At 38.7% G+C, this 10563-nt stretch overlaps 1 protein-coding gene across 1 annotated transcript in view; it reads right to left on the reverse strand.

Moving 5' to 3' along the window:
- Positions 1 to 2359: 2359 nt before the first annotated feature.
- Positions 2360 to 10563, reverse strand: part of LOC104505912 (gamma-aminobutyric acid receptor subunit pi-like) — a 30587-nt gene continuing 22383 nt past the window's right edge. Inside the window, exons 6-8 of the mRNA XM_010146673.1 lie at positions 8792 to 8944; positions 7769 to 7962; positions 2360 to 2671 (exon numbers count right to left, since the gene is read on the reverse strand). Coding sequence (XP_010144975.1) covers positions 2360 to 2671; positions 7769 to 7962; positions 8792 to 8944 — 659 coding nt within the window. The remainder of the gene's footprint in view (positions 2672 to 7768; positions 7963 to 8791; positions 8945 to 10563) is intronic.

The raw sequence follows: 10563 nt of genomic DNA on the forward strand, positions 1-10563 counted from the left end.
AATTAAATACAGAGGTTTACCATAGGCCTTCTGTGAATTTTATGGAAATAAGAACTGGAAAGAGATCTCACAGTCCAGTTCTGCACCTCATTTCCAAGGAAAAAAAATCTCATAGCATCTGTTCCTGAATAAAGGTTTTAAGGTTAAATCTGCAATAGAAGAATGTTAAATAAAAAATAATTTTTTTTCTCTTGCCCTTAACACAGGCACTCTTGGTTTGATTTCTTGAATGCATTTGCTTTTATATGAATGTTAGAAGAGCCAGGAAGTACCAAAAGCCACTAAGACTCTTCTTGAAGTCTCATTACCTCAATTAGCATCGCAAAAGGCATTACTGATAGATACAGTAGAGAAACCAGCTTTCATTACTCAACCCATTTATAAAATAAAAAATACTTAGGGGATTTTATTGACCTAATAACTGTTTACCAGTCTGCAATGATCTTGATGGATTTAATTGTGAGCAGGAGTAAATCTAACCCACACTGGCATTTTACACTTTCATTCTTCTCCTGTAATGGTGTTCTTCACAGTCAGCACACTGGTAGAAAGGTGTATCAAAGAGTCTCAATATTATGGGGGCTTTTTAATGCCTCTCCATGTGTGCAGTCTGTCAGATTATCATAAATGACAAGGTACACAATCTATAAAACCACATATACACAATTATAAACATGTATGCATCCCACACATTTCAGTCAGCAAAAAAGTATAATAACTGTTTCTAAGCTTCCAGACTGCAGTGTAAGTAACAGGTTACCATATCAATAACTTCTGTAATATCTGTCAGTGAAGCAACCACTCAGACTGTTATGGTTTTTCATAAAATCATAGAATGGTTGGGGTTGGAAGGGACCATCTAGTTCCAACTCCCCTGCCATGGGCAGGGACACCCTCCACTAGACCAGGTTGCTCAAAGCCTCATCCAGCCGGGCCTTGAACACTTCCAGGGATGGGGCATCCACAGCTTCTCTGGGCAACCTGTGCCAGTGCCTCACCACCCTCTCTCCATGAAGAACTTCTTCCTGATATCTAAGCTAACCCTCCCCACTTTCAATTTAAACCCATTACCCCTTGTCCTGTCACTACAGGCCCTTGTAAAAAGTCTCCCCCAGCTTCCTTGTAGCCCCTTCAGGTACTGGAAGTCTGCAATAAGGTCTCCCCGGAGTCTCCTCTTCTCCAGGCTATATCCTTCTATATCCTTCTGATGTTGAGGGTTCCACAGCTGGATGCAGCACTCCAGGTGGGGTCTCACCAGAGCAGAGTACAGGGGCAGAATCCCCTCCCTCGACCTGCTGGCCACACTTCTCCTGATACAGCCCAGGGTACAACTGGCTTTCTGGGCTGCCAGTGCACACTGCCGGCTCATGTTCAGCTTTTCATCCACTTTTTCATCAAGTGTAAGCATTCTCTCATGTGGGTCATAATTTCATCTGTGTAAATCTTATACTTTTTTGTCATCAAGAGTTATTGCATATCCAGGGTTTCCTTTTCAATTCAGAAAGTAAGCTTTTTTATCTTTACGTGAAATTTTTAATGGCAACTCGAGCAATTTGCTAAGCTGAAAATTAAGCATGTCAGTTTTTCCCTCTCTACAATAGTTACTCAGGCAGTTGTGACTGAGCAGAACATAGAGTATCAACGTCAGGATTAATGGCCACGTTTCTTTAAGGATGGGCCAACCCCTAAGTATGTCCTCGCTTGGGAAAAACATCCCTCTAGATCTAAAGCTTTTAGATCTGGTCCATTTCTATATTCTGCCCTGCACTTATTCAGAAAAGCCATTGATGCTTATGAGAGTTCTGTCTAAAGATGGAGGGAAGAAGATCATTACATATTTGTGATCTTACCAAGATGAATATATCATTTGGTTTGTGGTGATAGCCCCTGCCTTCAAAGCTGTTTTGTGCTATGAAGCAAAACCACTTTGATCTGCAATTATACATTTTCTTATATAATCTGGAAAATTTATGCGTTATTGGCAAAGCTAGGAGGAACTGAATACTGAAAGCATAGCAGGAGAACACCACTTCATTGTTTTTATTTTTAAATGTATTGAGTACAGTTCAGAAACAAGTGCAGTAACGTATTTGCTGACCATTAAAATACTAAAAAAGGACTTATTGGCCTTTGATAAATAGTTTAATATTGGACATGCATGCTAATAGGAAAGTCAGCTTTGGATGAGAGTCTTTTAACTGTAGAAGAGTGAGTTAACAAGAAACTTTGTAGAAATGCTTAAAAAGATGGCATGTCCTTTCATACCCCTTTATCCAAATGCAATTTCTTTGTTCTTCTGCAACTTTCCCTCCCATATCCCCTTTCTAAACTTTAAACCTGTTTTACATATTAAAAATATTTAGAAATACAAATAATATACCCAATAAAATACATTAATTATGATGAATGATAATGGGAAAGAATATCTGGCATAGTTGTCTATGTGGTAAGGATTTTTAACATGGAAGCAATCAAAGATACAGAAAAGTCTTTTCATAACTGACATTGGTGAACTACACCCACTGTGTTTACTTCTCTCCCTTTTTCCGTCGATGCTCGTTTTGCGGCTCCTATTTGAATCCGTCTTATCCGTATTGTCAGGGGCACTGCAACTGTTAGCAACTGCTGCCAGCTCTCCATTCCTCTCTTCTTCAGCCTCTTCATCCTCATCCTGACAGGAAACAAAACAGTGGGTACTTAAGTGCATGTTTCATCACCTGTTTACTTTAGAGGTGCAGCAAATAATAGGATTTTTCTTACAACTCCTCCTGCGGCTTGCTCCTTGATTTCAAGGGCGAACACCTACACGCACCAGATAGCTCCTTTCAGCTTTCAAAACCTCCATTTACAGGAAAAACACTGACTTTAACAACATCTTAGTGCAAAAGCTTTCAGAAGACTGTTGAGCAACGCCAGATTTGTTCAAATATGGCCCACTAAGCTTTACTTAAGACAGCAGCAAATCCATGAAATGTACAACAATAACCTATCTTCTGCTCAGGGAAAATCCTAGCAAAGGTCAGTGCCTAGAAAGGGGGTAAAGCAAAGCCCCAGTTTGGAGGTGGAGAAGGTGGGGGAGCTGCCAGACCAGCTAGTCAAGCTGATTACACTCCAAATCAAGCACCCCAGAATACAAGACACTCTCCTTCTGTGTACTTGGCTACTCTATTCCTGGTGCTTTATGACGAAAATGAAATCACTTAAAAAAAGAAAAAAAAAAGAGAGGCGGGCACAAAAAAGAGGATCATAAAGAGGGACCATTCCCACAACTAATTCAAAACTAAATAGCTCATGCTACTTTCTTTCAAGTCCTGAAACTCATGCTTTAAGTTCAAAGTTATGTTAAGGTTAAGCACATTTTTATGTGCTTCACTACATCAAGACAGCTCTTCAGAGAATGTTGCATAAGCCTTTTGGTGGGTTTTGTTCTTTGATTAGAGATGGCTCAGAGCCATGAAGTTCATGTATGAAATCTTCACCCTTTGAAGTGATCAAGTTTTCTGTTACTGACTCAGAGGACACAGGATTAGACATCAGCTGCAGCTGCAGACAGAAACTTTCCTGAATGTACTGGGGGTATTTAGTTTGGTTTGGGATATTGCAGAGATACCAGCAGATCCAAGCCACAAAGTTTGGCTCCAACTTCGCATGTAAACTAAATGTAAATTAGCATAGTTGGAGGAGGGGTCATTTTAATTCAGACAGGTCTACACATAACTTTCATTTTCTCCTGGTGCTTTTATCACCTTCAAAATCAATGACTGGCATACAAGCAAGAAAAGGCTAGAAATTGGTGAAACGTAGAATGCAGAATCTCTTTCCTCTGACCAATTCACTTTTTACATTTACATCATGGGAAGAAATAGATTAGACAAAGACAAGCTTTAGAAAAGTTAAGATGTACAGTCTTATGTGTAGCCACACAAAAAGCTCATTTAGAAATATCACACCTATTAAAGGCAAAGAAAGCTCATTAAGCCACCTGAGTGATCTCCATGCCAGTGCAGAATTGCTCTTCTGCCCAGGATACTTGCAGATGGCACTGTTCTTGGGCCTTTCTTCATCTAAAATTAGTAATGTCCTTGAAAATTAAAGTGGAGTCTAGACAATGTCCCCAGACTGCTGTGAACCCGTGCAGCAGAACAGATGAAGCTAAGAAAGGGGATTATTCCTGCTTTTCATTTTCCATTTGCCAAAAAAAGAAAATCCAGTATGTTTTATTTGAGAGAGAGAAATGCAGCTCAATTTAAAAATACATTGACTACAAAACCCTGCTCATCCTCCACCTAGACTCCCGCAGCTACATGAGAATTTTGAAATCAATGGCCAGGATAAAGATCTGCCTATGGAGTATTAAGAGGATCAATCCATGAAATTCCAGTCTGAACCTTAAACAATCCCCAGGGTAGTACTAAAACTCAAACCTGGAGTTTTACTTGGGGCCTAACTCAGTTATAAATACCTAGCTTTTCTGCTTCAAAAAGTTCAGGCAGCTGAGGGAAGCTCTGGGGGTGGCAGAGGAGCCTTTGTCAGCAGCGTCTGGCACTTGGAACCAGGCACTGGAGCAACAGCCTAATGAATGCACTCGGCGCCTCACAAGTTAATAAAATAAAGAAACCTGTCAGAAGAATCCTGGCTTTTTCCCACTGCTCTCATTTTTTAGAAAGAGAACAAAGTGCAAAACAACGTCTATACTTCAAAACTGGCAGGATTTGGGGCATTTTTCAGTGCAAGAGTCTATTTGTCTCTCAGGTAGGGCTGGCTAAAAGTTGTACAGAATTAGTCCTACTGCAGAGCATGAAAGGACATTGCCTACGTGCTATTTTTCTTTTCACACACCTTATGTGAACAATTCGCAGGAGACTGATGCCTTATTAGGCTGTTCTTAACTCCTTTCTACTCCCCAAGAGGCAGTTATTGCTTAAGCAGAAAATACCGTACACGGTGCATATGTACTTGATTCTGTTTGCAGTGTTACAAGGCAGAGCTCTCGCAGAACAGAGGCGAGTTTACAGAAAAAGTGCTGTATCACACTGCTTGTAAAGGAGAAAGCTAGTCAAGAGGAGAACCACAACTGCTAGTTGATAAAAAACTACAGCATTATGAACTGGGACTATCAAGGGACTTCTCCAACTCACCATGGAGATCTGAGTGTGATTAAAGATTAGACTGGATTACGTTACAAAAAAAGAGGAGAAGCCCAAGATTTTGGAGAGGCAGCCTGTTAATGCAGCTGATATGAATGACACATTTTGTCTGACCTTCCTTGCAGCAGGTGATCCCTCTGCTTTTGCCATTCGTTTTGAAGGTGTGCCAGTGGGTCCTGGTTCACATGATCCCAGACACTGCAAGAGTGTGGATATGATGAGCTCTTTCACCAGTTTATATTCTAAACTGGAGACGCCAAGGCTTCAAAAGAACATGCTTTGCGAGCGTCCGAGCGCTTTAAGGAGCAAACCAGAAAGCAAAGCAGTACAACTAATTCCTATACAAGGCAAGAGGGTTACATTTTCAATGCACATCCTACATTTATTTACATAATTCTGAATGCAAAGTTTGCACCAGCTCGCATATGGGAATAACAAAGTGGGAAGTGAGATTTCTAATTAACCTATGTCCACAAGAGAATATGATAATGAGGAGAACACATTTACGGTGACAATACTCACGCAGACATTTGAAGTACCTGCTAGACAGTAACATGAGATTTTAGCTGCTACTTCTGTCCTTGCAGTGCTGGGATGTTCTGGGGTTTTTTTGCAGTGAGAAATGAGAAATACAAGTCAGGTGCACTCTCCATGGCACCCTGCTCAGTAAGTGGTGCTTGTCCTTGGCTACATTTGGAGAAGGACATGACAGATATTTTCCTTATTCTACGGAGTCTTGAGTTGAGCTAGAACCAATGAGCTGCCCCTTCCTTTATATGCTTGGCCTTGTGTGGGCAAGAAGTCAGTTAGACTGGCTTGCACACTCCTGATGCTCAGCGGAGGAGAGGAAGCAAGCCTGAAGTGACAGACCATTCCTTTCACTCTTTAAGTCCACCACAAAACGGTACCTTAAGTCTTTCTTTCTTTCTTTCATTTTAGGGCTGTACCTCCACTTAACTTCCACACACATCTTCCAAGTCCAAAAGTTCCCATGTCTGCCCCATCTACAAGAACTAGTACATGTGCCCCAGATGAAAGGGAATCTGACACAGGTAGTCAAAGGCAAGGGCACTCCTAAGTGTCCTTCACAGATCCAAAGATGCTTAATCATCCAAGCACTGAAGCACTTTGCTTTCTTACCCAAAAGTCCAATAAGCTTTTCTTTTTCTTCTGCTCTATGAGCAAAATGACAACCACTTACCTCACAAGATGGATACGCTCAGAGGGAATTGTCACTGATGCTACCTTGGCAAGACAAATTACTTTCAGGCTTTCCACTCAAACCCTCATTCAAAACCAGCATTTGCCTACTGGCAGACATTCTCCCATTAGATGTCATCTTTTAAAACTCATTGGGTGGCTCAGTTTTGTGTCCAATTTTCAGTCCTTCTCCACACACGTAGTTATAATGACAGATCTGAACATACTCCTGTGCACTTACAGAGCGTATCTCACCCAAACAGCCAAAAAACTATATTAATTGTTGAACTATCTAGGCATAAGAAAACACATCTTGGCTAATCTTCATAGTTTTGAAGCTTCTCCACTTGAACTCAATATTCTGTTTCTTGATCGCACCAAGGAGCTTTGCTTAGGCATTTGTGATGCTCTGTTCTAGTTTGGTTTAAATAGTTAGCAATCTTTCTTCTTCTGTCCATTTACCCCACAGCATGCACCAAACATTTTCCTGCCTTTTTTTTTTTTTTCTCTCCTGGGTTATTCTCACTTTCCATGTTTCACTTTTTTCTAATTGTCCAGAAATCACATAAGCTGCTTAAAATTTTCTTTTCTGTCCTGCATATTAGATCCAGTTCCATAATTAAAAGCTGTAAGACAATCAGCTTCCAACTTCCTTGTGATTTCTTTTTCACTGCTTATAAAAGCAGTGCTAAACACTGAAGTTTTGTCACATCTTCCACGCCCATCAACCTATCCTAATTATTTCAGCAAGATTTCACCACTCAATATCTGTATTGATTCAATACCTTTTTATTTTAAGTACATTTCACAGCATTTCAGAGTTGTGAGAAGCTCATTAGAGCAGCAAAAAGTGCTGCTATAACACTGATGCAGAACAGAAAGTGAATCCTAGTCTGATTCAGATGCAGCAGTTGAAGGAGAAGGTGTAAGTGGAAGGCTATTAGGGAGCCTGGTACATGAAGCTATCTACTGGTAAACCGACCCATGTACCATGCATGGGCAGAGGCTCCATAAACAGAATGTGATACAATCTTTTATTCTTCCTTTTTTGCTGTATTGGTATAAGATCAAGTCACTGAGCTCAGTCCAAGTTTTGAACTGTAAGTGTATGCCATTGTTGGGGAGACAAATGCCTATGATTTTTGTGATACATCTGGCACATTTTTTTTATAAATGACCATAAAGTCCATGCCAAAAGAAAGAATCATTATGGAAAGGTGTTTCAGTTTGTTTGGTCTCTCCCAAAAAGTTCCAGGTATACAAATAATTTGTTTTCTCAAAGTTATTCAGTTTTCACTGTCCTTATTCTAAAAGAGAAAATTTATTAAATACATTTACCACCAGTGCTAAGTAAGGTAATTCATTCTCTTTAGCAGGTGTAATTGAAGTCTGTTGTGTAGGACAACAAAGAATTAAAATACCTTTGGAAGTTCCTTTGAACTGAGTCGGTGCAGAGTGCAGAAATGAGCCACTGCATACTCTAAGAGTGCTCCAAAGATGAAACTGAAGCAGATACCAAGATATACATCAATTGCCTTAATAAAGCAATTAGCATTTGGGAGTGAAGTCCTGGCTCCCATCATCAGCGTAGTCATAGTAAGGACTGTGGTAACACCTGTGGAAGACAAAAGCATAAGTTCTGTTTAAAAAATGGATGGCAATGAGGCTCTACTGCAAGATTCCTGCTCTGAGATTTTTTCCTGGCTCTGTGAACACCTAGCATGCCACAGCATTTACTGTGTCATGTTTTAGCAATAAGAGTTTTACATGAACTTGTGCTTTTAAAGTTAAATGCTTAAAAACACTCAAGAAAACTGTTTATAAAGCTGGAGAGACTGGACATTAAAATGAAGGAGATTTTGGTTTTACAGAATTAACTCTTTATCATTGCAATACCATGCAAACACTCTCTTTAACACGTCAAGTATCATTTTGCTCAGTGTAGTTGCACACTGGCCTTCTTTGATGTGAAATCTTTCTTTTTTTCCACCCCACCTGGAGTCTGATCAGAATTTATTTGCATTCTTTCCCTTTCAGAATCTCTATTATTTGAAATTAATTATATTTAATCTCTTTTAATTCTCTTATTATTCATGTGTTAATTAGTATGTATCATTAATCCTCACAAAAGCCTCACAATTATGCCTGTGCATGCCATGCGTTGGAATATGTTGAAATTATTTCCAAAATGACTGAGTTTTCCTTTGCTTTCAAGCAGCCTCCGCTGCCTCCTAGTCTCCTGTAGCTCCAAAGACATTTTCTTATTTAGAGAATAGCAAGACTTTAAGGGAAATCTGCAGGATGTACTGCAGATAACAAACCATAAAAGTAATTCCATAAAAAACTCAGAAGTGTTTGCAACTTTTGGAAATGGATGCTAAGTACGTGCAATAAAGAAAGCATCTTAATGATCCAACTCTGGTTTTGTTTTATCAGCTTCTCACCTATGCAGATTCTGGCTGGAACTGATGACTGGCTTATCCAAAATGATACCCAGGAGAGCACAACCAGTAGGATTGATGGTACATATGTCTCTAGTATGAAATACAAGATGTTTCTCTTGAGTTCAAAGTGAAACACTAGTTTTGGGTAACGTCCTGTGGAAAGAACAAGATAAAACATATTGTGAAGGTGCAGTTTATAAAAAGATCATTGAATTATCAACCTGTATGAATTTTGTACATTATCATGCAGTAAAACCTTAACAAACAAGCTTGAACAAAATAAACACAGTGCTGAAAAATTCTACTGAGAAGACTCTAAACTAAAATGAAAGAAAAAAATCAAAATATGTAACACCCAGTCACCATATCCAGAGTTTCATTAAAGATGCCTTGAATTGGAAATTCACTGAGGATTACTGAAGGAAAAAAATAAATCCATCAATGTGTGGAAAAGATGTTCATTATATAACACAATGCAAGGCAATTTGAAATCCCACATGTATTTAACTGTGGCTATTCATAAGAATTGCCACAATGAGCTACTATATAAAATAGCATCATAACAATTGTAATTTTGTGAAGTTAGCATGGGTCCTTATCTTTAACTGTCTTGGATTATTGTACTTTTTTCTTTTCATTTACTATTACTCAAGATGTAGATCAAAGGTACCTACTCTGATACTGCTGACCTAACTCTAATATTCTACTTAAAATCTAACAGTGTCTTTAGATCTTTACTACCTATTTTTTCTTTACATTAGTGCATTGCAGTGTTTGTGTCACTCTGAGCAGTGTCACTGTTGTGGCACAAATGGTTTGCTTCTAAAGGAGTGATCAAAGAACTGATGGAAACAAGAAAAGAGTATTTTCAAAAACTTGAAGTGAAAGTAGTGGATGCCAAGAAATGTCTTCTTGCTCCTAGGCTAGAAAATGGATGGTTACATTTCCATTTTTAAAAGTATTCTATAAATTGCATCCAGAGGACAATAAGGTTTCATAGAACTCTTAAAATCAGAAAGAATCGCTAGATTATGCCCTCTGACCCTAACCACACATCATTAAATTTCCCCAATCATCCCTTGCTTTGAACTCAATCATTTTGATTGGAATAGAGCCCAGCTTTCACATACATATCTAAACTTATTATGAGGTTATTATATGTGCAGCATCCACTATTTCTTCTCAGTAATCTGTTACAAAGATTAAAATCATTACAGCTGTTAAAATTTAATGCCTAATTTCTAATCTTAATCTGATTTAAGAAATCTTAAATCAAGATTTCTACCATGTTGACTCTGCCTTTTCACTAGTGGACTAAAGAGCCCTTTGGTAGTCAGCTCTTCCTCCTCCTGAAGGCACAAATACACTGTACTTAGGGTTCTTCTTTGTAAATTCAATATGTTGAGTTCTTCAAATTTCTGATTGATAGAAAAAAAGATGCAAAGATGGACAGTAGACTTTAACCCTCTCCATGAGGCAGGAGATACAAACATGATTTATACTGTTATTATTTTCATGAGAAAAGAGAAACATTACATTAGCGTACCTCTATAAACACTGTGATTTTTACCAGTACAGTTGTTTCAGTAAAAGTCATTTTCCCCACCAAAATTGATTTTAAGTGTAAGCAGACAAAAGTAAAGCACTCAAAAGTTAGGAAATGAAAACTAGTTGACTGTGCAATATTTGTTCTCTTTCTATCTGCACTCATCCTTGCACTAATGCTATGGAAAAAAACTGAGTCTGTACAATAAAAGACTATAGCATAAAGC

The sequence above is a fragment of the Eurypyga helias genome, unplaced genomic scaffold, assembly GCF_000690775.1.
Source record: "Eurypyga helias isolate BGI_N326 unplaced genomic scaffold, ASM69077v1 scaffold8562, whole genome shotgun sequence".
Lineage (NCBI taxonomy): Eukaryota > Metazoa > Chordata > Aves > Eurypygiformes > Eurypygidae > Eurypyga > Eurypyga helias.